This window comes from Erigeron canadensis, chromosome 9 (genome assembly GCF_010389155.1).
Source record: "Erigeron canadensis isolate Cc75 chromosome 9, C_canadensis_v1, whole genome shotgun sequence".
Taxonomy (NCBI): Eukaryota; Viridiplantae; Streptophyta; class Magnoliopsida; order Asterales; family Asteraceae; genus Erigeron; species Erigeron canadensis.
The window spans coordinates 31,231,127-31,245,899 of record NC_057769.1 but is presented as its reverse complement, the minus strand read 5'-3'; the positions used below and the strand labels follow the sequence as shown (position 1 = coordinate 31,245,899).

At 32.7% G+C, this 14,773-nt stretch overlaps 2 protein-coding genes across 3 annotated transcripts; one reads left to right on the top strand and one right to left on the bottom strand.

The window, feature by feature from the left end:
* The first annotated feature begins 449 nt into the window (after positions 1-449).
* Positions 450-2,392, top strand: LOC122582371 (cyclin-dependent kinases regulatory subunit 1-like). Its single transcript, XM_043754757.1, has 3 exons — positions 450-657; positions 763-823; positions 2,053-2,392. The coding sequence occupies exons 1-3, from the start codon at positions 605-607 to the stop codon at positions 2,206-2,208; spliced, it is 270 nt and encodes an 89-aa protein (XP_043610692.1). The 5' UTR covers positions 450-604; the 3' UTR covers positions 2,209-2,392.
* Positions 2,393-4,217: 1,825 nt separating this feature from the next.
* Positions 4,218-10,933, bottom strand: LOC122582413 (serine/threonine-protein kinase TIO-like). 2 transcript variants are annotated; one of them, XM_043754803.1, is made up of 20 exons: positions 10,592-10,933; positions 9,458-9,547; positions 9,297-9,371; positions 9,059-9,151; positions 8,815-8,889; positions 8,475-8,567; positions 8,283-8,346; positions 8,078-8,162; positions 7,508-7,580; positions 7,362-7,430; positions 7,188-7,268; positions 7,037-7,091; positions 6,628-6,748; positions 6,337-6,508; positions 5,995-6,096; positions 5,659-5,907; positions 5,407-5,550; positions 5,238-5,318; positions 4,967-5,155; positions 4,218-4,680 (listed from the first exon to the last, which is right to left on the bottom strand). In XM_043754803.1, exons 2-20 carry the CDS (start codon positions 9,545-9,547, stop codon positions 4,453-4,455), a joined length of 2,139 nt encoding a protein of 712 aa, XP_043610738.1. In that variant the 5' UTR covers positions 10,592-10,933; the 3' UTR covers positions 4,218-4,452. The 2 variants fall into 2 exon arrangements, with proteins under 2 accessions (XP_043610738.1, XP_043610740.1); XM_043754805.1 differs by lacking the exon at positions 4,218-4,680 and having other exon boundaries at positions 5,024-5,142.
* Between the last annotated feature and the right edge of the window lie 3,840 nt (positions 10,934-14,773).

The following is a 14,773-nucleotide window of genomic DNA, read 5'->3' as shown; positions in this document are numbered from 1 at the left end:
AATAAAATGTGTTTGTTTAATTTTGTAAAACAGGAAAATAAAATATTAAAATAATAGATGAACAGAGAAAGCGGATGAATAATATAAAGGGATGTTTGGTATGATGTAATAGAAAGGGGAGAAATGGAATGAGAAAGACTTCCTTGTTTGTTTACGACGAAAAAAGGGAATGGGAAATGAGAAAGGGAATCAGTTACATTCTCTACAAATTGTAGATAATGGGTGAGAAGGGAAAGAAAAATATTTTGAAGATGTTATATGTAATAAATGTATTGTTATTTAAAATTTTATTTTTTTTATATATATTCATTCTTTGTATATACCAAATAACGGAATTCATCTTCTTTCTAAATCCTCATTCTCTTTTTTACTATTTCCATCCTCTAATACATTTTTATTCTGAATGATTTTTTTAGCAAGTGGGGAAAAAATGACTTGGATAAGGAGGCTAACCTACAGTCCACCAACACAAAGACGGTATCATATCGTTCTATTGTGGTATTTAACTGTTTATAATGAACCCTCAATTCAAATCCCTTAATATCAATCAAATTAATAATAAACAATTAATCAATATCTAGAAAGAGAGTTGGAAATTTGTTAAATGGGGCAGATACAATATTCTGAAAAGTATTTCGATGATACCTTCGAGTACAGGTTTACAAATCAATCATCCTCTTTTTCTTTTTTTTTTATAAAATATATATTTTTTTTGGTTTTTTATATATATTGAATGAATTGATTGTTATTTTGATTTTGTAGGCATGTAGTTCTTCCACCAGAAGTTGCCAAGCTTCTTCCCAAAAATCGTCTTTTATCTGAGGTATATATATATATATATATATACACACACACACTCTATAATATAATAATAATAATAATAATTGTTTTCTTTTAGTTTTAATTTAATTTTTTTATACATAGCAGACCCAACTAGAAATTCTATTGAAATTATTATTTATGAAATGTTCAGATAATTAGCTATTCGGATTGGTAGAATTATAATGTTTCCCCCTTTGGTGAAATTAAATGTTTAAAAAGGATTAAAATAAACGGAAAGAGGTTTTCTCTGTTCGGATTTCTTAGGATGGAGAGTCTTTTTGACTAAGATGTACACGGCTTAAACAGGTTTCCCCGTGACCGTTATCGACCATTTCCCTGGCCACCGTCAAGATGTTTACCTATGAAAATTGTAGTAGTAGTATGAGCATAAATGTCAGAAATAGGGGAGAGCCATAGATTAACGTACGCTTTTGTGCTTTTTTTTAAATATGGTTTTGATGAAAAGGTAGGAAGTGAACTGTTTTTATTTGATTTCAGTTTCAAAATCGTATTTCTCATTCCCGCCTCTAAATGCCGTTGTATGTTTCATAGTTCTTAGGAAATGACTATTGCGTTATCCGTAATGTACTTCATTTGATTTACCAATTAGAATTGTATTGCTTATATTATATGATTGTATTGATCAGATAGTTCAGTAGGAAAATTTGATCGATAATTTATTTAGATTTAGTTAGAGGGTGTTATATGATTGATGCTATTTTTGAAGATCATTGTGAAACTTTTAGAAGCAAATAAGCACTTTTTGTGTTTTATTGAAATTTCAGAATTGCTTATGTTAGAGAAAACTAATATATTTTCAGCAAGTTAAAAATGCTTAGCTGAAAATAAGCAATCCAAAACATACCCTGTGTTCAGATTAGAGATAGAACAAGCATAGAAATCGATGTTAATGCCTTCTTTACAACACTCAAATAGCATTTTCTACTAGACATTTTTGGGGTGTATCTAATTGTATGTATATAAATGATTTTTAAAAAATAATAGCTTAGATTTTTTTCGGTTTTTGTCAGTAGTTTTGGAACTCACACATTCTCATCTGTATTTAAGCAAAAACATGTACGAATCTTGCTTCAAGTATTAAACATTTGACTTGTTGAGTAATCTGGTATTTTGTACATTTGGTTCATATAGTCGTATTACATATGTAGTAGAGGGAATCTGACATTGACCGGTTATTAATGATATTGAGTTGTGATTTTCTTTGTATAGACTGAATGGCGTGCAATTGGAGTGCAGCAAAGCCGAGGATGGGTGCACTATGCCATCCACCGACCTGAGCCACACATCATGCTCTTCAGGAGGCCACTTAACTATCAGCAGAACCAAGAGAACCAAATTCAGTCTCACCAAACTCTGATTGCATAATGATTCAGCTAATATTGTAGTTTGAACCCGCATCTCATTTCTAGTAGAAATGAGCACATAATTATAAAACTATTGATTATCCCGTTCATGAATATTGTTTTATAATGTTAAAGTTACAGTATAAAACTTGTGTTTTTTGTTTCTCTTAGCTATGCAGTAAAATACTGATGAAACTTTATTAGCATACTCATTCCTTGGTGCATAGTTTATGATTCTGATTTGTTGGCTAGTAGATTGTGTGATACAGGGGTGTTTGGTATGTGTTGTGGTTTTGAGCCGCAATACCCAGGTGATCCAAAAGCTCTTTATCAGATCATATTGTATTGGGTTTATACATGATACAATTTTGCAACGACATCTTTGGATGCATGTGTACGCACAGCGCTTTTAATGTATAACGAGATATGTCACCCGGGCCAACGTGACATGACGTTTGTGGATGTCTTTCTTTTTAGGAAAATTATCTAAATTTATTAAAAAAAATGGTATTAGGAGAAATAACAAAAATATGATACATAAACGACGTTCTTATAAGAATGACAAAATGTGTTGCGATCATAATACAAATAATTACAGAAAAAAGATGACTTTGATATATTAATTTCTTTCTACCATTTTCTAACCAAAATATTACATGTTTAATTAAAAAGTTTGTGTAGAAATAAAAAAGGTTTAATGGGTGCCTACAATTTAAAATGGAATCCTTCGTACAAAATGTAAGAGATCAAAGTTTTTGGTGTAAATGTATTTTAAAAAAATAAAATTAAAAAAATTTACAAAGATAATAAATGTATAATGAGGAAAAAAAGTTAAGCATGTAAAAAATATAAGTTAAAAGTAATAATTAGAAAATAATAGACATGTGGGGTCTACATAAAAATAAAAGAAAAAGTTACTATTCTTTGCACAAATCCTAATACTCCCGGGTGTTGGCCCGGGAGACATTACATAGGTGGATGCTTTTAAAAAAAATTACTTAAATTTATTAAGATAATTTTATTAGGAGAAATAACGAAATACATCTATAAATAAATATATTAATACTGAGACGACGTTCTTAAAAGAATGACAAAATGTGTTACGAATATAATCCAAACAATAATAGAAAAATATGACATTTTTTACATATAAATTCAAAGTTTTGAATTAACCTGACATATTAAAATGTTAGCACAAGACCCAAAATTAAATATAAATAAGTAGCCCAAAAGTTTGAATACGGAATAGCAAAGCCCTTTAACAATAACTATATTAATACTGATAACGACGTTCTTAGAAGATTGGTATAATATTAAAAACAATAATAGAAATAAATGACAATAAAAATATATTTAATATTATACGATAAATTTATGTTTTACAAATAATTATGGGTTCATGAGCCGGGAGTTAAAAGACACAAATGTTTTAAGGGGAACATGTAGTATTCATCCGGTGGTTAAAAAAAACAAATGGTAAAAATAAATGAAAGTGGCATACCTATGTGAAGAAAGAAATATTAAAACTTTTGTGTAAAAGTGAAATCTATACAGTTTAAAATGAAATCCTTATTATAAAATTGTAAGAGATTAAATCTTTTCGTATAAAATGATTTTAAAAGAAAATAAAAATAAAAAACGTTAAAAAAAAGTTAAATAAATTTACAGTGGAAAAAAACTAAACCATTTTTTTAAAAAGGGTAAAAATTACTTTTGTGTGAAAAAGAAACTCATACAGTTTAAATGAAATACTTAGTGTAAAATTATAAGAGATCAAAGCTTTTGGTGTAAAATAATTTTAAAAGAAATAAAATAAAATAAAAAGGTTTGAAAAAGTTACGTAAATTTGTGGTGATAAAAATTTAACCGTTTTAATAGTAAAAGGTAAAAAATAATAATATAAAAAACAATGAATAAAGTTACATAAATTTGTGATGATAAAAATTTAACCATTTTAATAGAAAAAGGTAAAAAATAATAGTATAAAAAATAATGAATATGTACACCACCAAAAAGGCTTAGGACGGTTAGTTATGTCCTTATGGGCATCAAGACCCTCCAAATACCTTTTCACATTGCCATACATCGCCAAGTCACGAAACATGGAAATTTTATATAGACAGGTGTAACATAGTACTACTTACAACATGTACCCTCCAATTGTTCAATTCCTTAAAGCTTTAGAAGCAATGTGTTATGTAATCTGATTGCACTAGTCGGTTAACTACTTACACTTGAATCAGGCCAAGATGTGGAGCTGGAAGCTTTAAGGTTTGCGTGCTGTAGTGGAAATGACAGAAGCATATTTGGCAATAACTGCTTCTTGTGAGTGACAAAGTTGTTCAATTACGGGATAAAGAGTAGATGATCGAATAAAGCGTCTGCAGTGTGAATGAGCACACATCATCCCTAATGCATAAAGAGCTACTTTTAGAGGCTGGGACTCATCAATAAGATCTTTGTTGTTACAAGCTGCCACCAGTTTCAATAAAACCTGGAAGGAAAACCAGGTAACTAGTCAATGACTTTGAGATATTATACTAATCTGAATTTTAAATGGCAGCAGTCAAAACTATCCTCCCCCCCTGGCGGCATCTACGTAACGCGTGGCCTACTCCTTAACTAAATCTCAAAAACTAATTCTCTGAATGCTGAATAAGAAGATAATCAGAATTAGTTTCTGTACTTAAATACCGTAAATGGAACTCTAAAACTTGAAAATATAAAATCAGTTTCATTATAACTTTCCAACACTTAAATGCAAGATAGATAATAGATACCTGCAATGCTCCTTTAGACACAATATCTCCACAAAGTATATTGGAGTTGCGGACCAAATTGCTCAAAGCAGCACATGCATTTGCCCTCATTTTATCTTCTTCTCCCGAAAGCAGCAAATTTGCAAGTTGAGGTATACATCTCCTTAGGTCTTCATAAAGCATGTCATTATGGTATGCTGCATTACCAATCTATAAACAAAGTCGTCCATTATTCTAAACGACATATAGATACTGTTTCAGCAACAAAACTAAGAAAACAATGGTATCTTACTGCAAAGCAAGCAAAATGACGAGTGTGTTTGTCCTGATCTGAGCAACGATCTACCAATACTCGAATCATATTGTGCTTTTTCTAAAATATAATAGGAGGTGATGAAGTCATCAGAAAAATATCATCTGATAACTTTTGAAAGAGAGAAATTACAATGGTCGATACTTACCAACGAACCATAAAAGTATGAGCTATGACGGCACATATTTCCAATAGCACTACAAGTCATGGCACGGACTTTGGGATCTTCATGTGTAAGAAACTCTTTCAAGACTTCTAAAATATTTGCATTACTTATATGCATATAAAAAACCTGCATTCATTATATATAAGAAAGATTCTTTAGAAGAAGGGGAAAAAAATAGTCCCATATAACTTGAATAGGATCAGAACTATGTAAATAACAGAGAACAAAACTCACATCATCGATACGAGCTAGATCTGAAACTATCTTCAAGGTGTCCAGTATGACTTCTCTTGATGATGAGCTTTTAAGTACCCTTCTGATTACGTTTGGATCCAGTATCTCTTTAAACGCATCCAACAAAGGAGTTGCCACCACCTCCTGGGCATCTTTTAAACATTGTGCTACTCGGGATGTGATAACAGAAATGCAGGCAATAGATTCATACAATAGTCGTTCGTAAGTATCTTCTGTGCAACCAAATACCTATAGATATCAGAGTTTGAGAGATAACACCAAATGAAACAGATTCTATGTTGGTTAAATAATGATATCTTCGGTTGAGAGTATAACCTCTTTGTAGAGCTCCACTATGGCAACCCAATGCCTCATATATGAAGAATCTCCAAACGCCCCGCCACACTTATCCAGCAACATCTTTGTAAGTGTAAAACACTGAACATAACAAGCGCCTTTTCAATATTAACTTGGAGAACTTAATGAATAATGAACAATGTAGAGGCACAATATGAAAGCCAAACCAACACTGATATTTTGAAAAAGTATTTTCTTTCAGGTATTTCTTATGGAAAAAAAAGCTTTTATGATTATAAGTAGTTGCAACTTACGAGACAAAATATGACAAAGGCGGGGCTGGAAGGGAAAACTAAATAAACTTGACGAATAGTAGCACACCTTTATCAGCAAGTCATTATAATCTGCCTTTTTCATACGCGCAACATTAGCAGTGAAGCATATAAGTTCCCCAAATATTTCATCAACCTTCCCTGTAGCACAAATAGCACTAGCAGCAACCAAGTTTAAGAGAATTCTCAACGATTTCTTTGAAGCGACAACATCTTCATCCCTAACAATTTTCAAATAAAATGTTATTTTACCTTATATACCCATAAAGAAAGCAATCGGAAATATCTTTTACACACTTGAGAATATATCGGGGCCTTTCCAAATACTATTTTCTTTTACCTGCGCAGATGACTTTTGAGAGGCAGCAAAACAGCTGATAGTAATTCATTGTCTTGAATGATTGACTTGGCACCTTCAGCAGTGCAAGAGTCACTTTCCAACTTGTCCAGCAGCTGGCATCCTAATGAGAGAATAGACCCAATCACTTCTTCACCTCAAATTATTATAAACATATGCACAGTAACTGTTCCCCACTGCTGGGGTACGTATGTCTATTGTGTACTTCAGAAGGTAATCAAGGTATCCACATTTTCTCATTTATCATTAAATAAGAAACGGGACTTCGAGAAAATCACACCTTATGTTTATCATGGTATCAAATTCAAGTTGTATAATTTTGCCACAGATATATAATCTTTATTATGAATATCTACCGAGTTACCTACTTGAATTTTCAATAAAGGCCTACCTTCTGGACATGCAGTATCACAGTCTCTAGCAGCAGCCGTATTGGCACTAAGATCCTATTAATAGCTCAGCAAGTTATAGATGCCAATTTTTTTTGTTAACAGTAGCTTAAAAGACAAAATCTAAAAAATGGATCATAATTAGTTAGTTACCCTAGTCTGAACAACCTCTACTGTTTCTGCAACAAATGGATGCTCAAGAAGATTGGGCCATGTCAGCCTGCTTTGAGGATCCTGCTCTTATGATTTAGACAAGCAATAAGCAGTTAATAGTAACTAAACTAAGTCGCTTACACAAAAGAAACTATTAAGAACAGATGCATATACCTTATTAAGCAAACCTGTAAGAAAGCTTCTGAAATGTTCACTCATGGTATCGGGGTATTTTACAGGAGCCTGGAAATAGCATAAAAATGAATTTCTATACCACTAAATATTTTTTCCAAATCGACTATGACCATAAGATGACATACCTTGGTAATACGCTGAACAAGTTCATATATTCTCTCTGTGTAAAATGGAGGTTGGCCGACATATAATTCATATCTGAGTAAAAATAAACGGTCATATTTCATGGATGACACTAGGAGAAACACTAACACGTCAAAGTGAATGATTACACGTTTTCATGGTCAAAAATCGTCTACCATGCATTTTGGCTACATCCAAGCAAAAACAGAAGTTCAATGTGTACTTGACACTATTATTACCTTTGAAGTGGTCAAAGAGTGAAAAAATAAACTGAAAATGAGCATGATAGTAGGTTATCTTCACAAGAAACTGAGCCTTAGGAAGTCAACAAACTTAACAAAACATGCACCATACAGATATCTATGTGCAACTCTTTAGCATCAGAGTATAAACATGATGAATGTGGGTGTTGATTGATAAATCTCATACATCAAGGTTCGTAGTGCTAGAAACTAGAAGAGCGTGTGTAAGAAATTCGAATAAAAACTAACTGCTGCATACAGTGATAGGAAATTGACTAAATGAACTTGTGAAGGACATAATGTATTACTCATCTAAAAAGATTCACTTACAAAATGACCCCAAGAGACCACAAATCAGCAGTATGGTTGTAGGCTTGTTCTCTTATCAATTCTGGAGCCATGTACAAAGGAGTACCTGAAACAAATGAAGGCATGAATGGTCAGGGCAGTCTTATGAAGCTGGAAACATTTATTATCTGGCGGAATTGCCAAAGTAACACAGTTGCAGCAAAGATGGTGATAAAACTAACTGTACCTTTTATTGACCTTAAAGCAACAGTATTTGCAGACATTGCACGTGCAAACCCAAAATCACAAAGCTGTTCCATATGGACAAGAGGCGTGATAATGGCTAAACGGTAAAAAAAAAAAAGGAAACTAAATACTCCCTAGATGTTAAATTAAGCAGTTATTGTGTCATTCAACAAAGTGTTTCCAATCAACCAACCTTAACAACACCCCCGGCACAAATCAAGATGTTTTGTGGCTTCATGTCACGATGAATAATACGATTTGTATGCAAGTAGTGCAAGGCTCTGACCTGCAAATTTGTAGAAGGATGAAAATATTGCAGTAGCTAATAAACTGTTGAAGTAGCTAATGAAATGATTTTTAGTACATTTCAGTGGCAATTCGTTAACTGAATCGTCTTAAAGGTTTTCATTTATCAGTCCATCATTTCATTTTTAAAGCAAAATTGTGCAAGAGAATGCTCACTTATAGAGTGCATAAGTTGTTAATCATTAGAAAGTGAAACTTTAAAGAAAGGAGCAACTAATTAACAGTACCAATTGCTTTGCTATCTTCTGGACTTCTTCTTCAGAAAGACATTTATCATCTTCAATAACCTCAAATAATTCACCCTGGATGAAAATGCATTCGATCAACAACGAGTGAACACTTACCGTAATTAACTAAATCTTTATTGTGAGATGCTGCTCTTTTGCTTTTACATGATATCAATCAGTAATATATGTATAAAGTAGATCAAAGTAGTGTCCTGAGAGACAGAAAAAGAGTAGAGTTAGTTACGTGGGCAAATTCGGTGACCACACATAACTCCTGTGGGCTTTCAGAGAAATCTAGCATCTGAATGACATTTTCGTGTTTTAACCTTTTTAAGATCTGCAAATAGCATATGGTGTTAACTCGATTGAAATATCTACATGTATTGGTTGCTAACAAAAGAAAGTTGTGAATGTCCATGACATATGCAGGTATGTCCACCACAAATAGGCAAACTGGATATATAAAGGGATTATGTGAGTACCTGTATTTCTTGTCTCAAACTCTCAATGTCCTTTTCACTTTTACCATGCTTCAGTATAAATTTCATTGCAACAGTCTACAACACAAAAAATAAAACAAATCTATTCAAATTCGCTCAATTGTAAGAAATATAATAAATGATATCGTTGAAGTTGCATAGACCTGGCCAGTGAATTTTCTTCTTCCCTTATAGACTTTACCAAAAGATCCTTCGCCTACAAGCCCCGTCACATGATAATTTTCCACTCCCATCTGTAGATGTTTGACTTCTGTTGTTAGCATCGATTATGAAGTGCACTAATTAGTCAACAGATTTCCATTAGAAACTGGTTTGTTTTAGTTTTGCTAAAGACCTTGGTAAGGCATATCATGAAAATGATATGAAATCAGTAAACATCAGAGTTCTTAAATAAAAGAGAAGTCTAGGAAGATATTCAGTGATGAGTTGAAAAATAAGAGAGGAGCAATGAACATCATAAAAGCAATAAGGAAACATCATAGGACTTAATTACATATACAAAAATTATATAGATATGTTAAAAGTAACGGTTTAGCAGCAACATTGATAGTCATCTAACAAAGGTTCCTGATTCAACAAACCATCAATCAAAAGAAATACTTGCATTAATGGATAAAAGCAATATCGTAATTCAAAAACTCTAACCGTAAGCCAGCAACCAAATTTAGTGATGCCAACGTTATAGTCAAAGTCAAATCAACTAAACAAACAAGCAAGATATAGAAACACACAACTATTAAGGATAACAATATTGACTAAATGTCAAATTCAATTCATACTGATAAATGATTGGCAGTCCTAAAACACATACACTACGCCTAAATATATGATTTCGACATGGTGCAGAATCAAAGATAAAATATGAGGTTAGAGAAAGAGTCGATGTAATTTGTTAAATGTTGAATGATTCTACCGATTTTTAGGTCCATATTTTAGATTCATAGCAAACTAATAAGTCTACCGAACTTCTATAACAAAATTGGAAGGAAACCGAAATCATTACAAGACATAAAATTGATATTATTGAATTAACTAATCAATATTACAAGGTAATCATGTATAAGAGTAATACCTAATTACATATATTACAGATGATATGATCCTAGCATTTCATCGAACACTTGACATGCATAAACACGAAATGCGTAAAAAAATACAATAGACTCCAAAAGCACATCTCTCTCCTAGCTTCAAAGCATATATATATATATATATATATATACCTAGGTTAAATAGTTGTTTATCAAATTTAGTAGTAGGAGAAGCAGCAACCGTACCTTTGATCGTAAAAGAGGAACGATGAGAAGGATGTGAATTAGTAACAGCAGTTGCGGTGAGAGCACGGCGGCGATTTGTGACGGACAAAAAAGGAATCCGGTAGACGAATCGCCAAAATCGCCGGAGAGAATTGGTGTTTCAGAACTGTTTTGTGTGTGTGTGTGACCGTGTGTATGTAAAATTAGAAGTTTATGAGTTGATTTTGTGAAATGTCTAAAGTTTATAGCCTTCCCCTTTTTTGAAAACTGTCAGTTGGTTTTTCCCTAAATTGGAGGGAGTTGCAATTTCCCGATATTTAAAAACCTTCTAATCCACTTTAAAATGATTGGAGCCTTGATGACTGAAATTTGGAATTGGGACGAGGAGTATGAATTTTTTTTCTTTTCTATTTTTTTTTTAATACAAACTTTTCTCTATTTTAAATGAGCTATGAAGTAGAAGTTTTTCTAATATACTAGATGGGTGTCCGCACGTTGTGGCGGTACTAAATATTTGTTGCGTGTACAAATATCCATACGTATGTATATAAACCAATGAGAAGTGCAAATATGCATACATATACATATGCAAACAATACTAAACATATCATATGTCAAATTGTCAATAACATATCATATTGAAGTTTTAATATCTTGTGTACACATAGTAGCAACAATACTTCCAGTTACATCAATAATGGAAATTGACCAACCTTGCTATATTTGATGATGCTTTATTTTTTCATTGTTGTTGCCATTGACAATAAGGGACTTCAGTATCAATAGGCTCACAATTTCTTGTTCATTATCACGTCCTATTTTTCGAGGAATTCCTCCTTTTACGCCCCAAACGCCTATACAAAAAAATCCAGAAACCAAAAAATACGGAATTTTAGAAAAGTTGAACAAAGCTCATATGCATTATTAATGAGGATTTTCATGTTGCATGTACATGATTTTTTGGTACAACTATCATCCTGGCCATTAACCTTCTGTATATGTCAACTTTTTAGAGTTTAGGTATATATATCAAAGCATAGACGAACTGGAATAAAAAAAGTCTACACTCTGCAATGTTCGTAGATGACTCTTCGACCACTTTGCTTATGAATTGGTCATCTCGGGTTATATGTGGTCTCTAATAGAGTAATGGGTCAAGTGGGTAATATAAAAGAGATCAGCTTGAAAGTAGAGTGGTCAAAGGGGCTACGGGCATGTAAAACTTCTAATAACCTCGGAGCTATTGATAAATAAAATTAAGAAGTATTTAGTCAGATATAGCACGTTGGGGACGCCCACCCAGAATCAATCTTTTTTTTTACCTTGTACTAAAAGATTACTCGTTATCCAACCTGCCCTCCCCATACTGTCACCACCAAGGCTTTGATATTGCTCCTAGAATTCCAAATCAAGATAACTTTTGGATAACCTGGTTACTCACTAAATCATGGTCATCTAATAATCTATAGATCTCAAAAAGGTGAACTGCAATGTAAAATAAACATGAAAGGAACGGTTGTAAATCTCACCTCATAGAGGGAACACGTATACCAGCTTTGATCTCATCCATCTCCCGTGGCCTATGAGCATCAGTGAAACATCATATATACATTGGTTGCCACCAAACTTTAGGTAGCTCAAAGAAATTCTGGAAAAAAAAAGCACAACATAAACAATTAAACGTGGAGAAGTAGATTTCTGGAAAGGTAAAAGTTTCAAAGACGTTTCTATGAAACCATGCAAGTGAGCCTAATATGTAATGACATGTTTTAACTTTTAAACAGTCATGAAACAAAAACTACAACATAATTAAAAATACGTGTTTCTCTAGAATATGCTATTCAAAAATTAAAAGTGATATCAAGATAATCACTTATGCCTTTCAGAATGAACAATCAGGGGCATCAAGCTAATCACGTATGTTAGGACATTCACCGACACGGGGGACCTGAGTAGGTTTTCAACCATTATGAAATTTAGATAAATATGAATTCTTGAACGTACCGATTTATGTATTGATCAATTAAGTTTCTCATTTGATGAAACCCCCAAATGTTACACGAATTCTTTAACTGCATCGATTGGTACTCCATTTGGGCTTGTCTAAACTCTATATCCAACACATTTGTTGTTGCCAAAACCATCCATTTTGGCACATTTAGTGTGTATCCTTCCATTAGTGATTCTGAAATCATGAAGGTGATAACCCATCTATTTCTCTAGTATCGTTGCGAGAGTAAATCTCTTTGACGCATTCCCCTGAAACCAATGTGTCATTAAATATTTAGTAAATATGAATACATAGATGTGTACAATGTATGTATGACCATGAAGGAGCAACCAATCTCAGTATACAAACAGAAGTCTGCATTTGAAATATAACTACCAGTTAAATATGATATACAAAATAGCCTCAGTAATAACAGGGAACAAAAGAATCTCTGAAATCGTAAATGGGTCGAAGTAGCCAACCTTTCCAGGGTATCAGAAAGTCGCATCAAGAAATGTAATCACTATACCATAAATACATAAAAAAAAAAGAAAATGAAATAAACTTTTGATATGTAGTATCAATAATTTAGGTAAAACAAAATTATAATAAAAGAATCTGACCGCCATGGATACATATGAACTGAATTTTTTTTACCGCCGTGGATACAATTGAAATCTGAGCGCCAATGGACTGAATTTATAATAAATCTAACCGCCAATAAAGCGATCTACAGAGAAATATATAAATTGACATGCGATTTAAAAAGTGATCGAGAAAAGGTTTAAAGCGAATATGGGTGAACCCTGCCCGTTTTGATCTATCAGCTGCAGTAAGTAATCATTTGCACCCATGAAAATAATCAACACATGGCTAAACATCATTTGAACCAGATTCATCGTGGCCATCCATCCATTCTTTAAATCATCCATGATCAATAATTCTAATAAACAAACATAAATTATCATTACCCCCAAATCCATGTACAAAAGTATGTATATATATGTATACATAGGGTGCATAACAGATGCAGATGACATAATTAACATTAGGGTTTTAAAAAAAATCATACCTTTTGAGCACGAAACGATCTGCTGGTGTCACGAATCTGCTATTGATCACGAATCTGCCGGTGTATATGGATTGATCACCGTCACGAATCGATGTGCTGGTGGCAGTGAATAAATCGATGAATGGTTTCTGATATTCTGATAGAGAAGGGATCGAGAATGGATTTAGGGTTTATGTTTTGTGTGTGTTTCTTCTGATAGAGAATCGAGATAGAGGTTTTTTTTTACAACATTATTAAGGGTAATTTTGTCTAATCGGGTCGAGAAGGGATCATGCATGTAGTAAGTTGTGGGCATTTTAGTCACATCAGGTTCTTACTCCCTTAAAGCCAGTTTGCTTTATAAGGGAGTATAGATAGTTACAACACATAAAAAGAAAATTTTAATGTAACACATAAATTATAATTTTAGCAAAGGTTTCTTTTGATTTAAAAAACTTAACACGATTTTTTTCCGGAAATAATAAACATATTTTCTAAAAAAAATCTTACCACTTTTTTTAATTTTCAAGACCCATTTAATGCACTTATATGTAGGGATGAGTACATAAACTGAAAACATGAGACCCGCTCAAACCCTCTCGAACCCGACCAGCCTGATAGGATAACTAGCCGGAGCCAAATTTTATTTGTTGCATTGTCGTGTTTCAGGTTGGGTCGAGCTGGGCTTTGACACATGATGAACAAATTCTCCTAAATCCGTGAACCGAATAAAGCCCACCCAAACCGAACCAACTCGCCTTGATAGGATAATGAGTTGGGTCACAAATTTAATTTTGTTGCACTGTCAGGTTTCGAGTTGACACAAGTCGGGACAATCTGGGTTTTGACCTGTGCTCATGTCTACTATTATGTGTGTCACCATATTTTTACATATCAAATCATATACAAACAAGACTATTATTAACAAGAAGTTATTTTTAAAAACTTAAGGTAACTTTAAAATTCTTCTTCAAAACCCCTTACAAAACACATTGGAACGATATTTGGTTGATGGTTATGAGAATAAGATAATGGGTTTAATTACAAGTACATTGTTTGGTTGATAGAATTTTAAATTCGATTTGTGCTAAAGCAAAAAAAATTTATAAAACAATCTATCATCTTGTATAAACCATTATAATTCTTGTAAAAAGGAAAAAAA

What these genes read in the sequence shown, in the direction of transcription:
- LOC122582371 (XM_043754757.1), top strand. Translation starts at nt 605, where the DNA reads ATGGGGCAGATACAATATTCTGAAAAGTATTTCGATGATACCTTCGAG. An exon ending in GATGATACCTTCGAGTACAG is followed by an intron (nt 658 to 762) that starts GTTTACAAATCA and finishes TTGATTTTGTAG; the next exon opens with GCATGTAGTTCTTCCACCAG. An exon ending in AAAATCGTCTTTTATCTGAG is followed by an intron (nt 824 to 2,052) that starts GTATATATATAT and finishes TTCTTTGTATAG; the next exon opens with ACTGAATGGCGTGCAATTGG.
- LOC122582413 (XM_043754803.1), bottom strand. Translation starts at nt 9,547, where the DNA reads ATGGGAGTGGAAAATTATCATGTGACGGGGCTTGTAGGCGAAGGATCT. An exon ending in CTCAAAAGTCATCTGCGCAG is followed by an intron (nt 6,509 to 6,627) that starts GTAAAAGAAAAT and finishes GAAAATTGTTAG; the next exon opens with GGATGAAGATGTTGTCGCTT. An exon ending in CATACTTTTATGGTTCGTTG is followed by an intron (nt 5,319 to 5,406) that starts GTAAGTATCGAC and finishes ATTATATTTTAG; the next exon opens with AAAAAGCACAATATGATTCG.